Source organism: Magallana gigas, chromosome 4 (assembly GCF_963853765.1).
Source record: "Magallana gigas chromosome 4, xbMagGiga1.1, whole genome shotgun sequence".
Lineage (NCBI taxonomy): Eukaryota > Metazoa > Mollusca > Bivalvia > Ostreida > Ostreidae > Magallana > Magallana gigas.
In genome coordinates, this window is record NC_088856.1 from 32,653,572 (window position 1) to 32,672,059 (window position 18,488).

Sequence of the window (18,488 nt, forward strand, 5' to 3'; positions counted from 1 at the left end):
AAGTTTTGTTTTTTTTTACAGAAAAAGCATAGCACTCTTAACGTGTTACTATCATATTATAATTATCAATAAATGGCTCAGTGGAAAAGCAGAGAATATTGATCCTTATTGTCTATTTTCTACAATTTCTCTCTACTTTCCATTGAAACTTAGATGAGAAATGCTATGACTTTGCAAAACACCTCGATATCTGAATCAAACTTTTAAATCATACATAAAGTACTTATATGTAACAGACATATTTAGGAAGAAAAAAACCTTGATTTTGAGACTTAGTGGGCTAATGCTGGACAACCTTGATTGGATTTTAATTACGGGTACAAAAAGATATCTACTTTGAAAATTTGAACCAGTTCAATCATATACATAACAATAGGCGCATGGGCCACTTCGCTCACCTGAGGAACAAAAGGCATGATAAAATCAGCTCATAATACAAAATATCTGGACAATATAGTAGAATACATGTGAATCCTGTAAAAATAAAAATCTATTTCCCCTTGAATATTCTTATGTTTATAATCAAGTCTTTTAACTGAATGATTTTATAGTCATATCACATGTTGAGCATCGTACTTCTCAACAAGATCCTGATCAATTGTAAACAATTGTTTATATATGGGATATAAACCCACATCAAACTCTGAACCCCTTGTGAGACCCAAGAATCATCCAGGTGTGAGAGTCTAAACAATTTTAAAGAATCAGCAATATGTCAAAATGCTTGCATATAAGTTCAACCATATGTGATAACATTTCAGTTTTTGTGATTAATGTGTTCCTTTGTACATTTGGATCCCCAATATGGCCCAACCCGACTTCTCAAGATTTTGACTTTAAAAAACTTGAATCTACACTACCTGGGAATGCTTCCACAAAAGTTTCAGCTTTCTTGGCTGATTGGTTTCTGAGAAGAAGATTTTTAAAGATTTACTCTATATACTCCTATGTTAAATCAAATGCAGGTGGGCCTGAGAGCCAAGGAATTAATTTATGATGGTCTAAATACTGGATTTTTAGCAGTTCATGCCTATGAAATTAAATGATCAACTGCTGAATACAAACCATGGCCTGCGACGGACATCATACAAATCCACCTCTCCTGTCTGCCTCCATTTACTGGCTGCAACAAAAAAAACCGGACAAATCAGTCTAAACATCTCGTGTCCCTTTTTTAGCATACTCCAATAATTCTCTCTGTTTCTGATATCACAGTAACTTTTACATATTAATCCAGCTGAAACAACACACCTGGAAATGAGCGCATAAAACCAGTCTGGCTGCCAAAGTACTGCCACAGTATTTCCTTGTCCTCCTCATAGTTCTCTCGAAAAACTTTATCCAGCTCATGGGACCACTTCAGAGCATTGAGGATCTCTGGATCTGCAAAAGTTGTTGTCATCGTATAGATCTCATTTCTTATGTTTATTTCAATTAGACAACACTGATTTATGCCAAAAAAATCAAAATCTTTGTTCATTCCATTTCATTTTAAAATTCGAGGCAAGAGACACTACATATCGGTGTTAACTGGACATTAAAATAATTTAGTTGGTGATTTTTGCGGGCGATAAAGGAAGAAAGTTTGCAGAAAAAATACGAGTCATCAGGTTATGCTAATGCAGGTTATGTAATTTTTTTCTGTAATGATTGCTTACTTCATAACCTGCATGAATCATCAAAGAAAGCATTTTATTGTTTACATTTTTCTCTTAACAAGTTGATGAATTGATCGTAAAGAGTAAGTAAAATTAACAAATTATTGTTAATGTACATCAGTACATTTGATAAAAGAAAAAGGCAATTCGTCTTCAATGGGAATTAAAGTTTGGCATCATCATGATTATTTCGTGCAGTCTGTGATTTTTCTTAGGTTGCTAAAGGTTTCATTCCATTGATAAACTGGTTGGACTGCAGATTTCTATAGAGCTGTGAATCACAATCAGTTTTCTTAATAGGACTTGGACACAATTTGAGCTCAAAATCAAAATTTATTTTTACATTTTTAATGTCTAGAATGGTCAACATGGATATTTTAAATGCCTTGTCAGAATTTGAAAGTCAAATATCAAGTTACATATATAAGAATTCTTTGTTTTGTAAACAAAGCTCAAGTCTTGCTATTGTGTACAATTCTGTTGCATTAGTAAAAGTTTCAATCTAATGTTACTTTTTGTTGTTAATAGACTTATTTAAAAGCATATAATCAGTTTATCTTATTTGCCACAAGGTATTTTGTCAAAGAAGTGGTAATTTCTTTACTTTTCATGATTTGTAAACAAACATAAGACTTCAGCTTTGTTTACATAACTTCGACTTATTTCCTCGGTATCTTGCTTGTATCCTGACTTCTAACATTCAAATATTGGTCAATCATTCAAAATGCATAGGTAAACCAATTCATACAAAAAAGTTAAAGATAAAATTTTGGTCTAAAACACCTAGATGTGTGTTCTTATACTTTTGACTGTTAAAGCCTGACCTTTATCGTAGATTTCCACTGGAATGTGAACTGATGAGACTGATGCATTTATTCCTTGCCTGAACTTCTCACTATACTCCAGAATTTTGCACACACTGATGCATGCATCATCCTTGGATTTGTAATAGTTCACCAAATTCTAAAAAAGACAATGCGTTTGTTTTACATTATGATTTTGGTTCATCATTTGAAGTATACCCATTGCAACTTCCAAATATTTTGTAGTTTCTCTAAGAAAAATTTCTTAATGAACCATTGTATAAGACTATGACTACATCTGAGGCACGAATTAAGGAGCTCTAGATTCTACAAATAGCAATATGATAGAGAAATGAAGGCAAACTTTTCTGGCAATGAACTTAATTCAATACATTCACACCACAAGAATGGATGTTTTATCCTTGCTCTGATAACGTGTACTTATACTTGGTCAGAGTTTTGTTTGTCTCACATCGTACATGTACTAGAGTTGACTCACCGATTCTTTGATGTTTTCGGAGTAGTTGTGACGGGCAGCTGCCGATTCTGCGACTTTCACAGCCCGCTAAAACCAAGGCATATCTTTATAAATAATGTCTCTATAAGCTCATGACTGTTTTATATGTCTTAAATGCTATATATCACAAGATATGAGAGGACAATTCACAGTATGACTGTCATGTGATGCAAGTTTCTTATCACACTCTATTAAAACTGTCATACTTGTTTTTCTTTTATCATCTACTATTTAAAGCTGGGATGTCTTATGAATGTTAAGAAGTGTGATAAAAACATTTCATCATACAAAATCCATATGCCTTGTCATCACTCAATGATTATTTCATTATTTCATACCAGTATGTATTGTGTACTTTACCAAGATCAACCATCATCACCTCTAACATTATAATATTTGTCACAGAAGACATCTAAAAGTAAACCATGTGTACAGGGTAATTCACTTAATAATCGGTATCTGGTTACCCCTAAACCCCATCCAAACCCATCTACCTCTGTACACTGAACTCCTAACTACAGCAATAAGCTTTGTACATGTATAAACAAGATTTCTCTGTCCTTCCAATAATCTCCTTACAGTACTATTATGGTAAGTAAATACAACATATAAGTGCACCTTGAGGGCTGCTGTTTTGTTCCCCAACATCTGGGCCACCTGATCCGCCATCTCAAGGATCAGGGCCGTCCCATTCACTTCCTCCACCTCTGACTCCTTCGTACTCTCATCAAAGAAGGTTCGCTGTGAATGAAAAGCAAACACCCTAGTGCAGAAAAAACTTACTCCTTCAAACTATTCCATGATTACAAGAAGACATATCTAGTGACCATATTTATCAGAAATACATGCAATATTTTAATTTCTTTCATTTGCTACCATTAGATGTTTTAAGCTGATTTGACATAAAATTAAAATTCTACAGCACTAACATAATTATGCACTACTCATGGTACCTGAAAATTAGTGGTTATAGTTACGACTGGGAGTTGAAGTATATTGGTACATGTACTGTTTGCTTTCTTAGATCTGGCAAACTATTAAACCCAAAGTCTGTCATGTAATCCTATGTTAATTAGCTATAATAAACAATTCATTGTATAAATGCTCCAGATATGTGTACCAGGTAAATTAACTGCCTCAAAAATATTACATTTCTCCAGGCAATATCTAAGAGATCCCAAGAGAGACATGATTTTCGTGGGAGAATAAACTTTCATTATCCTCCTAATTATGGCAACACTTTGGAAACATTAAAAGAGATCCTTATAAATAAAAACTTGTGATATTTTGTGTTTTGTACAAAATGAACTTTTGATTTGCCTTACATAACAACATTATTAAGTTTCATTCTTAAATAACAACAACTCCAGTCAGTATCTGGTATATAACCCATAATGAAAAACTAAAATTGACTGCATTTTTATTGGTTGAAAAAAAAAGTAAAAAGTAAAACCAAACTGAAAAGAATAATAGAGGTTTATTTGTTTTCCATAAGAACCATCAGGTGTGCAGTTGACATTATAAAAAAAAAAATATTTTTAGAGTATGTGCCTCATCTAGAGCCCTGAATATATGCATGCCTACATATGTCAACAGTAACTTGTACTGTTATGGTGAATATTTGTGAGTAATGATAAAGCCTAAAGGCCACTTGCACTATTACATGAGAATTACCATCAGGATGTTTTTCATGCACATGCATCATGCAGGATTTGAACATTTAAGTCAAGTAGCATGACAGGCATGATAATAGTGAAATGCTATAATGTGATTTAATGATACCATGTCACAGCATTCAGAAAAAACAGATTAACCAAAAATAGAACACTTATGTTTCTTAAAATGCACAATCTGAATATCATAGTCAAAAAGGATATAGAATAACTGAAGTGAATAAATAAAATGCATGTATAGTATGAATATATCAGTAGCAAATCTTTGCAAACAAGAGATATTTGTGAAACACTTCCCTCCCTTGAAAACATCCACAAAGAAAATGAACGTAAACTTCAAATAACTGGAATTTTTCTAAGTCCAAGGGTCATAACTCTGTCGAAAATTGCTCTATCATACCCAAAATCAAACTTGACCTAGACATTATCATGATAAACCTGTATACAAAATTTCATTTCAATACGTTCATCCTCTGCGAAGAAAATGAGCGAGAACTGCAAAAAACTAGTATTTTTCTACGTCCAAGGGTCATGACTCTGTCGAAAATTGCTCTATCATACCCAGAATCAAACTTGACCTAGACATTATCATGATAAACCTGTATACAAAATTTCATTTCAATACGTTCATCCTCTGCGAAGAAAATGAGCAAGAACTGCAAAAAACTAGTATTTTTCTACGTCCAAGGGTCATAACTCTGTCGAAAATAGGTCTATCATACTAAATATTGAACTTGACCTAGATATTATCATGATTAACCTGTATACCAAATTTCATTTCAATATGTTCATCCTCTGCGAAGAAAATGAACGGAAATGTTGGTGGACTGACGGACCGACCGACAGGCAAAGCAATATGCCCTCCCTTCTTCGAAGGAGGGCATAACAAACTATTAAACACTTCAAGACTAATTAAATTTGTCTATATAAAAGGCAGATTTATGGTACAGATAAAGAAATTCCGGATAATTTAGACTTATCAAACAATGCTGGTGATTGGAAATCGTTCAATAGGATAATATCTATAATTATCTTTAGATGGGATGAAATCGAAATGTAATAAATCAAGATGAGCAAGGGAGAGACCTAACACAAAACCACAAGGCTAGAGGAGCCAAAACACCAATAACTTTACAGGTGCTGCCTATACACAGCAGTGTACACTACTTTGTGACCCTATGACAGGTGTCCACCAACTTACTATGGTGGTAAATGGCAAACTCCTCTTGTCAAAGCCTGCAATGTTCCTACCCAGCTGCTCCGCCCACGTCCTCACCCTACAAAACAATAACAGAAAGTCAGAATTTGGTTCTCCTCTTAGTACATGTACCGGTACTAAACATTCTCAACACATGTTAACTCAGCAAACTGAGAGCACTGCAAAGTTCCTTCAAAATGTTCACTTGATTGGAAAATAGTCTTAGTATTGCATAAAAACTTCACACACACACACAAAACAGGCCCACTTTACAGTGAGGTCACATTAAATATATCCTCGAGCAGGTATCTTATAAGAACAATTAAAACTTTTAATTTGACAATTAAATAAAAAAAACAAAGGTTTGTAAATACTTATCATTAATAACAATATCATTCTGTATTTTGCTGAAGAATTTGAAATTCAAGATTTTACTTAACTCTCCTTTTTTGAATTTTGATGCCATTAGAAACTATGGCTCTTTCAAATGCTTATCTGAGCATTAGTGTTGTAAAATCTGACCAATTTTACTATCGATCATCAAATTGAATCGGCAGCTCACAATCGATTTTAAAATCGATTATGTAAACTTTCAAATTCCAACAAAGATTAATTTTTTTTCATCCTGTTAGTAATGAAATTTATGAAGCGAATCTGTTTAATTTTGAAGACAACTGTAAACAAATGGTTTTATGATTATTTTAGCAATAATTTGGCAGTATTATTAACTAATTACAAAAGGGGTTAACTGAGCATGTAAAAACGTCTTATGAATTTGATAATTATCATTTTATTGCCTTTGGGTTTAATTAACACGATCGTAAACTCAGCATACAGGACGACTTCAACTTTTCTTTCGGAGGAAATTCCGGTGAGGTTACCGATCACAAAGCAAGTCACCCCTAAGTTGGTCACTGTACAATAATACTTTAGTCGTTTTTTATGAATATTGCTGTGCAATAAAAGGTTATCTGTCAGGTGACTGAATTTTAGCGACTATCAATGATAAAATTTACTATCGATTGTCGCCGGCCTGCTGCTTTCAGCACTGATTTTTTGATAGTCGTCGACTATCGTAACAACACTACTGAGCATACACATTTGAAAACTTTTTTTGTTGGTTAGATTGAGGTGAAAAACATTTATAATCCATATCTAATGCTCTAATTATAACTGTAAACTGCCTTGTGTCATAGATAAGCACCATACAAAGTCAAACAATGCTGGAAAAATGTGTTCCTCTGGAACATCCAGCATTATCAATTTAAGTCTATAAATTTAAGATAATCCAATAAGTTAAATGAAATGCTGGACACGAGAGGTAGAAATACATTTCCATAGATTTTATCATCATTATCTGTAAATATTTCTGGTAGGTACACACACTGTCATGAACATAGTTTAATTTTAAAAATTCAGTATCTATGATTCTATATAGCACCATGGAGTTCTATTAATTTACATAATTATATACATGTATATTTTTTTTTATCATAACAAAAGGATAATAATAAATTCTGCAACTTCATGTGACTGGTCTTGATCATGTTGATATTGTTTAAGACTTATCTATTTCACTGATAGTCTTAGTATCAGATATGAGGCTCTATATTCATGTATAAGGTGTAAAAAAGACAGCCTGAAATACTACTTCATTAGGGTTTAAAATCTAGATCTTTTTTATAACTGGAGGTTTACATGTATATATGCTTAATAATGCCTGTTTGCTATTAAACAAATATACATTTAGTGATATACAGCATTTATAGTTATAATAGTGATCATTATAACCCAAGTCAAGTTACTTTGACCAGTATATCAGCCCCCTCTTTTCTATATATATCACAGAAGCGATTGGCATCCATTTCTCAACATGTGTCAGTCATTACACCCTATGCATCCCAGACTCTCATTAACAAGGTGTCATATAACACAGCTGTAACGTACTAAGAATAGCCATGCTCATACATTTACTTACTCACCCGCTCACTTCAAATATTAATTGTATATAAGACAAGTTTCATTTGGTGTGCAATATGATATTGAAAACATAGTTTTTTCTTCTAAGAATATTCTAGTAAACGGAGAAAATATCCTTAAGGAGCCTCTTACCCTAGTTTGTGAAAGTCAGCTTCAGTACCCAGATGATATATATTTAATCATGTGGCAAACAAAACGATAATCACAATTCAAACAACATAATCTTCAACTTACAGTGTTTCGTTTGGCATATTCATCCCAAAGCTTAATGTGGGCAGCACAAACACAAGAAGAAACGTTTGAAAGGCAGAAGAAGTACATCTTGCCGCCATGACGTCTCGTTTTGGTGTATATATCAACATATAAACTGGTTCTCTAAGCCATTTCATAGATGCTTATCTATATTCATCGATTTATACAAATCGGTATAAATTTTAGATTAGAGATAGCTTTTTGTGTATTTAACAGATAGAAACATAAACTGAGTTGTGTAATGCAATTTTAAATTTAGTATAAATTGAATGTTTTGAAAATACGAATGATTTATGGATTGACTTACCTAATCAAATAAACGAGAACCAGTTTATATATAGACATGCAAAGTAAGTCAATAAATTTTAGATAATGCTATTATATATATACTCACTCATCTATGCCTACTTTTGACAGGGGAAATGGCTCAAATTCATACAATTTATTTTGAGTAACGTTCAACCAAGCGATGACACAGTGATATGAAAGACTTATTCTAATTTGAACAATGAGCATGTAATGAATGTTTTTAAAGTGAAAAACTGAACTTCGATTGATTAAGTATAACTTCTAGTACGCATTGCCATAGAATGTAATATTAACTGTTCTTAACTTGTCCGATATGATAATAAATTAAAGTAGATCCTGGACTACATGCATGAATGATGTATATTGAACTTAAATTTACAGTGTAACTTGTAGAAAGTTAAGCCTCCTGATTAATAATTAGTGAAGCCAAGTAGATGCCAACATTTTAGTTACATGTATTTGATATTGTAATAGAATCTGAGTATGTTTAAAACTAGGCTCGAACACAGGACCCTTTAGTTTAAAAACCAACACTCTACCAACTGAGCTAAAAGGTCAATCTACTAGCTGGTGCTAGTAGGAGCATAGCAGTTGTTATCCTTACATATACATAACACACTATTACATTATTCTCCCTTTTCTTTTAAGATTTTTATCCTTTAGAAATCTCACATGAGACTCTTCAATCTACTCCACATGGATTAATTTGTTAATAGAATCAGGGTATGTTTACAACTAGGTTCAAACACAAGACCCTTTAAATACATTTTTAAAACCAATGCTCTGCTAACTGAGCTAAATTAAGGGTTAATTCATTAAAGCTGGTGCTTGTAGGAGCATGGCACTACTGAGCCTATGCACATGCTGTAACAATACTTTTTAGCACTTTTAGACACATTAACAATTTTTTAGGTGCAGATAAACCTATATTGGAGAGTTTGAACTTGTTCTACCATGAATCTGAAGGATCTGAACGAGAGGGTTCCCCTACACAGTGTTCAGGAGATGTCCTGTGTTTGTTTTGTCAAGAGCAATTCAACGCTACCGTTCAAAAAGAGGACTTGTTGAGGCATTTGGCAGTAAACCATAAGTTCGTGATAGGAGATGTTAATCTTATAACAGACTTAAAAAAGTAAGTCATGTGATTGCATGGTCTTTTTTAAGTTGTTCCCACTTGATTGTCTCCAAATTTAGCAAATTGTTTTCTACTCAAGTCATTTTCTTTCTACACCATGTAATGTTTTTAAATATGAAGAGCCAATGTATTGAACATGTTGAACATTTCTTAAAAATATTAATTTGATGCTGAATTCTACCTGTAGAGAGTTTTCCCTTTTGATTTTGTGAAAAATCAATTCTTTTAAGTAAAACACTATTTGATAATTGTGAGTATATATGTTTAGGTATCTCACCTACTGGAGACAGAGATTTTTGGAGGAGGATCTAACAAATTTTTGTTCAATCATATCTACAAAGACTAGTGATAGAGACAAAGGTATGTTACAATGTGCAATTTAAACAGATGGTTAAATAATTTTAGGACTATTGTACAATTACTGGGTATCCATTTTTCACCACATTTCTTCCTAATGATATCTGAAAGAGTGATATCTCCACATCTTAGAAGAACACATTTCTCAAATATTTTTTATGTATCTGATATGCAACTAGCATTTTCTTACTTTTTCAATTGTTCAACATCAATAACTATTTATTTGGTGAGGGACATTTGAATTGATAAAAAGAAGCAAGATGATGGAAAAAAGTAAAAGTAAGGCATTAATATGTTTACAGATTTACCCAGTTACTCTGTGTCTAAAATTTTTATACCCATCAGAATACTTACAGGTATTAATTATTTCTACACATCTTTTGGACGTTTTTGTATAGATGAGCACAATGTGGCTGATAGGCCTGTTGTTTTTATTGTTCTCAGAATCCAAAGAACAGTACTACCTGCTGTGTGATGTCCTTGCAGAAGACAAAACACTTAGAGAATTTCTGCAGAAAAAGAAATTAGTGAGTTATTTGAATTTGTGAAGAATTTTTTTTTCTTCATTTTTTGGGACCAATATTTATGGGTAATTTAAATATTTTAGTTTAACATGGGGACACGATTTGTGTATTACTTATGATAATCAGAAAGCAAGTCAACCCCTTTAAATGAAAAAAAAAATTATATTTAATACATGAGAATGTAATCGTATTCAGAAAATGTACAATGTGCATCCATTAACAAGATGATTTTGCATTATATAACCTATATCTTTTTTGAAAGCGTATATGCCATGTGCTAAAGAGGAGTATTTAAATTGTAATCACAAATTTCAAGCCGTTTTCTGATTAATTGAAAAAAAATAAGTGTGTCTTTCTAACGTCAGGAGAAAGTTCTGGCTCAGCAGCAGAAAGAGAGAGAAGATGAAACCTTCAGTCGAACCTGTCTCTTCTGTCGGGATCACTTCTCAGGAAACAGGTCAGAAAGGGGAAATTATAAATATTGCAATTAAAGCTGGCATGAATTCATAAATACGCATTATTTCCCTTTTATCTCCGACTACTGCTATATTAGATGTCAATTTGTATTGTTCTGTTCATTGCTACTAACCCCCTATATATGGTAGATAGTACTATTCATGCTTCGTCGCATTCAGGTGTTTCACTGACCCGAACACATTACATTTGAAGAAAGACTTGTAGAAACGCGTTTTGAAGGAAAATAATACAACAACCACTGCACTGGTAAGGAATATTCAATAAACGACGAAACAAGACAGGCACACATATTCCAAAAAGCATTGATCATTGTAGAACATTCCTGTGTATGATATAACATCGCACATGTGCAAACTACACACTGTGGCAGATTGAGCAATTTCAATGACCGCATGGATTTTAGAAACAAAGTTTTTTGTAGAAACTGATGGAAATGATGTAACGTTGTTACTTTCTTGGATTTACTATCATTTATCTACTGTGTTGGATGTAGTTTGGATGCCACTGGGTTTTCAAGAAGATGTGAACGTTATGCACTCTGTATGAACGACACACATGTTCAATGTGCATGCGAAGTAAGGCGGCACTTTGTGCAAATTAATACAAATACCTTGGAAATTCTTTCAAAGAATAAATATATCTTGTGTTTTATTATGCCCTCCTTAGAAGAAGGAAGGGCACATTGCTTTGCTGCTGTCTGACTGTCAGTCTGTTGGTGGGTCGCTCCATCAACAGTTTCTGTTTATTTTCTTCGCAGAGGATGAACATAGTGTATTGAAATCTGATATACAGGTTTATCATGATAATATCTAGATCAAGTTCAACGTTGGGTACGATCGAGCAATTTTCAGCAGAGTTATGCTCCTTGGACGTACAAAAAATTCAAATTATTTGTATTTTCCGTTCATTTTCTTCACAGAGGATGAACATATTGAAATGAAATTTGGTATACAGGGTTATCATGATAATATCTAGGAAAAGTTTGATTGATTAATTTTTGACAGAGTTATGCTGCTTCGACTTGTAAAAATTTATTTTCTTCGCAGATGTTTTAATTATTTGCAGTTTCCATTCATTTTCTTTGCAGATGTTTCCAAGGGAGGGGAGCATATGTGTTTTACAAACACTTACAAACACTTGTTGATTTTAGTTTTCTGTATTTATTTTTCAAACATTTCAAACATTTTACTACACTGTATAGTTAATGCATCCGTGCAACCTAGATGCCTCAATCGGAAAGCAACTGATTGTAACTTTCTCGACCAGTATATATACCCAAGTGGCAGTTGAGGAGTGATTAAAACTAATATGGCGACCAATTGTTTTTATGAATTCGTGTCAGCTTTGATATATACTTGTACATGTGCACATTGACATGAAATTGAGAAGATGCACAGGCATAATTTTTTTTGTATGTTTGTTTCAGAGCAGAGATGTTCGATCACATGACCCATGGCCATGGATTTAGCATTGGACTTCCAGACAATTTAGGTTTGTATTTTTCATATAATTGAATATGAGTTATCTTAGTTACGGTATCTGTTTAGTGTTGTCTACTGTCTTACTCTTGGAGGTTCAATTTTTATGTACCGGGTACCTGTACATGTATTTTGTGGTATCACTCGATCTCCTTCAAACTTGCAGCCTCAGCAAATAACAGGGATATCTGCAGGTTTTAAAGTCAAAATGGTCATTCTCGAGATCAGTGTAAATTTAGCTGATTTGATTTCTTATTTTTCTCTCAGCAGTGACAGTGTATATAAGAGAATAAAATAACAAAGATTAAGGTAAACATACATAGCTTGAGCAAACCATCTAAATATATGAGCTCAACTTCACCTTTCATTGTTGCAGTTTACACAGATGAATTTCTTGATAATTTACAAGGGAAATTAGACAAGTAAGTTTAAAAATTTATAATAATAATTGAATTTTGTCATTATCAATTTGAATTGTGTGTATCTATTTAAATTATGGTGTGTGTTATTTTCCAGTTTACAGTGTTTATACTGTGAACGGATATTTAAAGACAAGACAGTATTAAAGGAACACATGAGGAAAAAACAGCACAAGAAGATCAACCCCAAAAACAGGAAATATGACAAGTTCTACGTCATCAATTATCTAGTGGGTGTTCATTTGTCTCCTTTAAATCTAATTAAAGGCAGGTTTTCCACACTCCTGCATTAAGAATTAATTGTATTGGGTAATCAGGATATGTAAGGGTGAATGATATTATTTTAATTATTAAGATTGAATCTTATATTTAATATTGAGTCACTGAAAGTGTTAGATCATTTTGCATGTAGCTAAACATAATTAAATAAATCTATTTGTGTACATAGAGGAAAAGGTGCCTGTATGGCTATTTGTTTGTAATTGCAGGAAATGGGTAGAAGCTGGGAGATGATTCAGGCAGATCCAGATGATGAGCCAGGCACAGAGACCGAGACCGAGGACGAGGAGTAAGTTATCTTGATGAATTAAGGAGTTTTACTACTCCCACTTGATTTATTTATGTCAATGGATAGTTCTGTAATTTTGCCCGTTGTTGTACTTGGTTTATTCGTGTTTCAGGAGCTGGGAGGACTGGGAGGAGGCGGGGTCCCAGGCCGTGTGTTTGTTCTGTGACTTCTCCTCCTGCATGCCCCACAAACTCACCGCCCACATGCAGGTCAGTGTCCGCATCATGTGACCAGTTCCAGACAGGTCCACTCAGTGTTTGTACAGCAGTACTTATGTACCAGCAAATGTATCGCTAGGCTGTAGTTAATTTCATATACTTTCCGTTACAGGAACTACATGACTTTGATCTGAAGGATGTGAAACTGAGACTCAACCTCAATTTCTACCAGCAGATAAAATTAATTAACTTCATGAGAAGACAGGTACTAGAAAACGTTCATGGTATATATTTTAATGGCTGCGCATATAGTCTATCAGTGTCTGTATGATTGAAGGGTTTTGTCCTTCCTTTCAGATATATCTGGGGAGCTGCTATGGCTGTGGGGAGAAGTTCACAGACAAAAGAGTGTTGGTGGAACACATGCATAGCCAGCAGCATGTGGACAGGTTTCCTGAGCCCTCTGTTTGGGACCAACCACAGTATGTTCTCTGTAAACAAAAATATCCACCTCATTGTGGGGCTTCATCTCATCCAGAACAGCTGGAATCTGATATGATTTTTGCACGAAAATATGGTAGAAGAGATGAATAGACAGTTATCTTAAAGGCTGATGATATCTTTCTTTCTAATAATTTGTTGGATTGATGATTATGAATAATAAAAAAAAATTAGGTTTACATCCATGGCCTTATGGTGAGCGTTTTCGAGACTGGCTGTGGGTTTTCCGACATGGTTATTGTGTAAAATCAAATGACTGTGTCCATCAGATTTTACATTGAAGTTTGAAACATTGTAGGTATTTCTTCCCTACCTATGAGAATGACAACTTACTCTGTCAGCTGGATGATGATGAAGAAGATGAAGTAGCAGGTGGAAGAAATCAGGTCATTGCGGAAGATCTTCCCTCCCTCAATACTATACTGGCACAGGAAAGTGTTAGAAAAGACATTCTATCAGGAGATATTACTTGAAAGTTGATGCAAGGAATATAGATCAATAAATTGATTTTGTTTTTCAATCTATTTTCTTTTTTTATGAACTAATGTTCAATGTTGAGTAAAATCATTCAGATATTGCATTAGCAGCATTATACATATAATACTGTTCATTTAAATAAATGTATACAAGTTGGTGTGAAGGGAATGGAAGCTGCGTTAGGGTCTGGCTGGCTAGGTTGTACATGTACGTGAACCCTGTTATAACACGACAATGACGGAAACATAAATATCTGACTAATATTAAATTTATTGATAAAGATAACAATATATATTCCCATAACAAATCATAAGTGTCTCAACCTGGCAAAACAATCAATGTCAACAACATAAAGACTAAAACCTGCTAACAATGCTTAGAATATGAAAACTGTTAACATGGCTACAATAGAGTAAATATCGCTCAACAATCGTGTATATTATCCATTCAACAATATATGCAATGTTGTTTGGGTTTTTTTTTTCATTTTGTACAGATAATAATATTTATACATATTTGTATAACAGAAAAATATCACTGACAACATGGATGAGGGTCTAAAGTAAAACAGAATTCTACCAGAGCTACATTGTGAACTGATCAACTTACTTGCCATTTAACAAAAGTTAGATACATAAGTAGAGACTGCATATGTTCTCAAGTACGACAAAACAAGAAATTTGCCAACCACATTTGAATGACACATATATATATATATACAAAGTATAATTAATCTATACAGGAGTCACAAAATGCCAGCATTTCAGCACACATTTACATGTGCACAATTTGAAAATAGTTAAAACTTTGTTAATGAGTGATCACATAATCAGCCCCACAGTAATAAACTTGTGCATATAATTTAAATATTCAATATAAGATATAGTACAGTGCCAGAATTTTAGTCAGTTGTTTAAATTATGAACAAAGACTCTAGTGTTAAATATTTTTTAAAGAAAAACAATATTTAATCCATGTCCATTTAATCATTCCTATAACATAATGAAAAACAACTCTGAGGGATTTATAAAAGCTTGGTCTGCAACAAATAAAATGACCTTATATGTATAATACAGCATACTAGTATGGAACCAGCCATATAGGGGACAGGAGTATACATTCTATGTACCAGTAATAAATCTTTGGGACGCAATGCCCTGGAGTATGAAAATAGAAGCTTGAGATTATATAGACAATTAAGGTAAATACAGTCCGACAACTATCACAATGTTGATCAACAAAGGTAAGTTCAACAAAATAGAATAACAAACCATTGCACATAAACAGTTTGAATTGTAAAAATTAAGGAGGCCCTAGTTCTCCTCTCTCGGATTTGCCCGGTTCTGTCAAATCAACCGGTTCATCCTCTGCTTGTGCAGAAGACATGCGGACATCCTCATCATCATTAAAGGAGTTGCTCAGATTTTCCCCGTCCTCGTCTTCTGATCTGGCCAGGTCCTCTGAATTTTCAGACGTGACCTGCCATCCTGACATGCCCACCTTGAAGTGAGATTTCTTGTGTCTCTGTAGATTCCAGCTCCGGGAGAAACGCTTGCCACAGATAGGGCAGACATGCCGCAAAACATGGTTGTAGCGGTGAAATTTCAGTGACCGGTTGTCTTTGAAACTTTTGCCACATGTACTACATGTGAAGAGTTCCCCGGGGGTGCTCCCATATTCACTACCTGTGTGCTCATGTTTCTGCGGAAAAATAGCCTTTCTGTTACGCTTTGGTATATAAGATTGGAGGCCTCTGTCATGAAGTACCATATGGATGCTCAAGGCTTTGCTGCTGTTGAACTTCTGGTGACATATTGAGCAGGCATGGTACAACTTTGAGTTTTCAACCTCGTCAGGAGATTGATGCTCTTGGACACTTGACTGTTCTAGTCCAACTGATTCGGAGGATTTCTGTGAGAAATTGGTCTCTACAGATACGTTAGAGCTCTGGCCATGATGTTCATCAGTTCTGCTTTCATTGATTTCATTGCTGCTTTCCAGTTTGTTCTTTTCTTTGAGTTTTGGAGCAAAGAGATGAAAAGGCTGAGGAGAGGGTCTCGGGAACAGCAGGGGCCTGGGGTATGGAGTTCCTAGGTAGGTTGGAGATAGCTGTGTCATGTCAATGATGTTCAGGCCTGGGTTAGGTAGGTACTGCATCCTCTTGGCTAGGGTGCCAGGTGATACAAGCTCCTCTCTCATATGTTCCTCTCTAGTTACTGAAAATTGTAATGAAGAATTTTTCAGTAAACTTCAAAATTAAATACATACCTGGTATATGGGTATAAAAAATTTACTCCAAATGAATAACTAAAATTCTGTATTAAAGGCCTTTGATATTTTCTCTACTCCTTCACCTGGATCAGGGTGCTCTTGCTTCACTATATCCAGGTCTGGGTTCTCCACAGAGCTGGTCTCTGAAACAGGACGGCCTGATGTGGAGACATTAGGGCTAGTTCCAGGACTGAATCGACCTGAACTTTCGACGAAAAACAACTCGCTAGAGCTCCTTCCCCTTGGAGATGGTGAAGAATTCTTCTCCTGAATATCTGTGCCAATCTGAAAATTTAAAAAGTATCAAACCATGAATACAAAGTCATACTTCAAGAATTTATCAGTTTCATTAAAAATATTTAGAAATTTCTCTGGTCATATACAAAAAATCAATTGTACCTCATGAACAAATGCCTGATGTGCTCTCAGAAACGTCTGGCAGAGTTTCTCCACTTCTTTGATTTGTAAGACTGTAGCAACTGACAGGAGCTTCTCTGCTGACACCGAGTTGACAGTAATCACACCTGAGTAACAGAAATCTAACAGGCATTTTAGGCTGCCTTCATCGAAGCGATGGCAGCTGAACTCCGACAGATAGCTGTTCTGTTGAGAGAAAGCTTGATAGAAGTATGGACTGAAGGCAGCTAGGATCACCCGGTGGGCTCGGAACCGCTTTGTAGTGGCTACTAGGGTGATGTCACAGAACTCCTCATGCTCATAGAACTCCTGGAAGGCCAAATTTAATTTTGGAAGCTGTTTTTCACTTCTGTAGACCATTGAAAGGGGTGCTGACTCCATTTGTTAACTGTCAAATGCTTACAATCCTTGTCTTTGTCTGTCTTTCATTTTGGATGGTTGTACATCACCATGTACTAAATCCTACTGACCAAAAAACCAAAACATTGCTTTAATTATTTTGTTAAAACAATGTTCATTCATTTTCATATCTATTCATTTAAGTATTCATGTAACTAAATACATTTAGTTTTGTCCAGCTATAAATCTCGTTTTGTTTTGTTTTTTGTTTTCTTTTTGCCCTTTCAATCCTGATCAAACGGTGCCATGAAATAGAAGCAACCCAAAATAAGCATATTAACAATGTGGGGATTTTTTTTTAACGTTAAGGTTTTTGCAAATCAATTTTCTGATTTAGAATAATAAAATTATTTTATTTTTATTCGCGTCTGGCTCTCCTTCCTAATTTGGTTAAACTATTGTCCAGATTTTAATTTTCAGCATTTTACATGCAAGTAGAACATTATTAATCTCTTTTATTTAACCTATGATTGGATGCCTCGTATTTCACTAATTACAACACATTATTTAAGGTAACCAAAATCAAGTTTTAAGTATTGATAAAATAATAGCAACAGGCCTAATTATTTTAACGAGCCTTAAACACTGATAAAATTAATCATTTTAGGACACTTACCCGTTTGACAACCGAGACTTGAACCAATCAACCTGATCACAATTTCGACAACGAATCGTCACCGAATTACTTATATTTCATCAAACTGCTCATGAAAAATTGGATGTTGTCACCTGAATACTGAATTTCGAGGCATTCTTTTTCTGTTTTGACAGCAGCTGTCATCCAAAGTATTTACACATTCCCTCCCTTGATGGGCAATCATACTATTCTAAACCTATAATGGTTACCATATAAGTTCCCGATTGAAAATACTCTAGTCGTCTATTTTAAAATAAAAATAGGGATTATGACAATAAGG

General features: G+C 34.3%; 3 protein-coding genes across 10 annotated transcripts in view; 1 reads left to right on the top strand and 2 right to left on the bottom strand.

The window, feature by feature from the left end:
• The window catches only part of LOC105342560 (voltage-dependent calcium channel subunit alpha-2/delta-2), a 28,508-nt gene extending 20,292 nt beyond the window's left edge, over window positions 1–8,216 (bottom strand). For all 6 annotated transcript variants that reach the window (XM_034449347.2, XM_034449346.2, XM_034449348.2 and 3 more), the window contains exons 1-7: window positions 8,064–8,216; window positions 5,853–5,928; window positions 3,597–3,719; window positions 2,961–3,026; window positions 2,483–2,621; window positions 1,252–1,383; window positions 1,066–1,123 (exon numbers count right to left, since the gene is read on the bottom strand). In XM_034449347.2, the coding sequence (XP_034305238.2) occupies window positions 1,066–1,123; window positions 1,252–1,383; window positions 2,483–2,621; window positions 2,961–3,026; window positions 3,597–3,719; window positions 5,853–5,928; window positions 8,064–8,191 (722 nt within the window). In that variant the 5' untranslated portion in view covers window positions 8,192–8,216. The remainder of the gene's footprint in view (window positions 1–1,065; window positions 1,124–1,251; window positions 1,384–2,482; window positions 2,622–2,960; window positions 3,027–3,596; window positions 3,720–5,852; window positions 5,929–8,063) is intronic.
• A 208-nt stretch (window positions 8,217–8,424) lies between these two features.
• Window positions 8,425–14,527, top strand: LOC105342562 (zinc finger protein 277). Its single transcript, XM_066083326.1, has 13 exons — window positions 8,425–8,431; window positions 9,243–9,522; window positions 9,794–9,885; window positions 10,327–10,409; window positions 10,772–10,863; window positions 12,310–12,374; window positions 12,738–12,783; window positions 12,878–13,010; window positions 13,269–13,348; window positions 13,461–13,557; window positions 13,679–13,771; window positions 13,864–13,988; window positions 14,306–14,527. Exons 1-13 carry the CDS (start codon window positions 8,425–8,427, stop codon window positions 14,478–14,480), a joined length of 1,368 nt encoding a protein of 455 aa, XP_065939398.1. The 3' UTR covers window positions 14,481–14,527.
• Window positions 14,528–14,734: 207 nt separating this feature from the next.
• LOC105342572 (zinc finger and BTB domain-containing protein 42) lies at window positions 14,735–18,402 on the bottom strand. Of its 3 annotated transcripts, none has more exons than XM_034449351.2 (4): window positions 18,188–18,402; window positions 17,155–17,634; window positions 16,839–17,040; window positions 14,735–16,700 (listed from the first exon to the last, which is right to left on the bottom strand). In XM_034449351.2, the coding sequence occupies exons 2-4, from the start codon at window positions 17,551–17,553 to the stop codon at window positions 15,787–15,789; spliced, it is 1,515 nt and encodes a 504-aa protein (XP_034305242.2). In that variant the 5' UTR covers window positions 17,554–17,634; window positions 18,188–18,402; the 3' UTR covers window positions 14,735–15,786. The 3 variants fall into 3 exon arrangements, with proteins under 3 accessions (XP_034305242.2, XP_034305243.2, XP_065938209.1); XM_034449352.2 differs by having other exon boundaries at window positions 17,155–17,637; XM_066082137.1 differs by having other exon boundaries at window positions 18,301–18,390.
• Between the last annotated feature and the right edge of the window lie 86 nt (window positions 18,403–18,488).

Excerpts from the sequence above, each read along its gene's own strand:
- LOC105342572 (XM_034449351.2), bottom strand. The coding sequence starts at position 17,553 with ATGGAGTCAGCACCCCTTTCAATGGTCTACAGAAGTGAAAAACAGCTT. Across the intron at positions 17,041-17,154 it reads ATCAGGCATTTGTTCATGAG|ATTGGCACAGATATTCAGGA; the intron begins GTACAATTGATT and ends TTAAATTTTCAG. Across the intron at positions 16,701-16,838 it reads GCAAGAGCACCCTGATCCAG|TAACTAGAGAGGAACATATG; the intron begins GTGAAGGAGTAG and ends TACAATTTTCAG.
- LOC105342562 (XM_066083326.1), top strand. Across the intron at positions 10,410-10,771 it reads TTCTGCAGAAAAAGAAATTA|GAGAAAGTTCTGGCTCAGCA; the intron begins GTGAGTTATTTG and ends TTCTAACGTCAG. Across the intron at positions 13,558-13,678 it reads AACTCACCGCCCACATGCAG|GAACTACATGACTTTGATCT; the intron begins GTCAGTGTCCGC and ends TTTCCGTTACAG.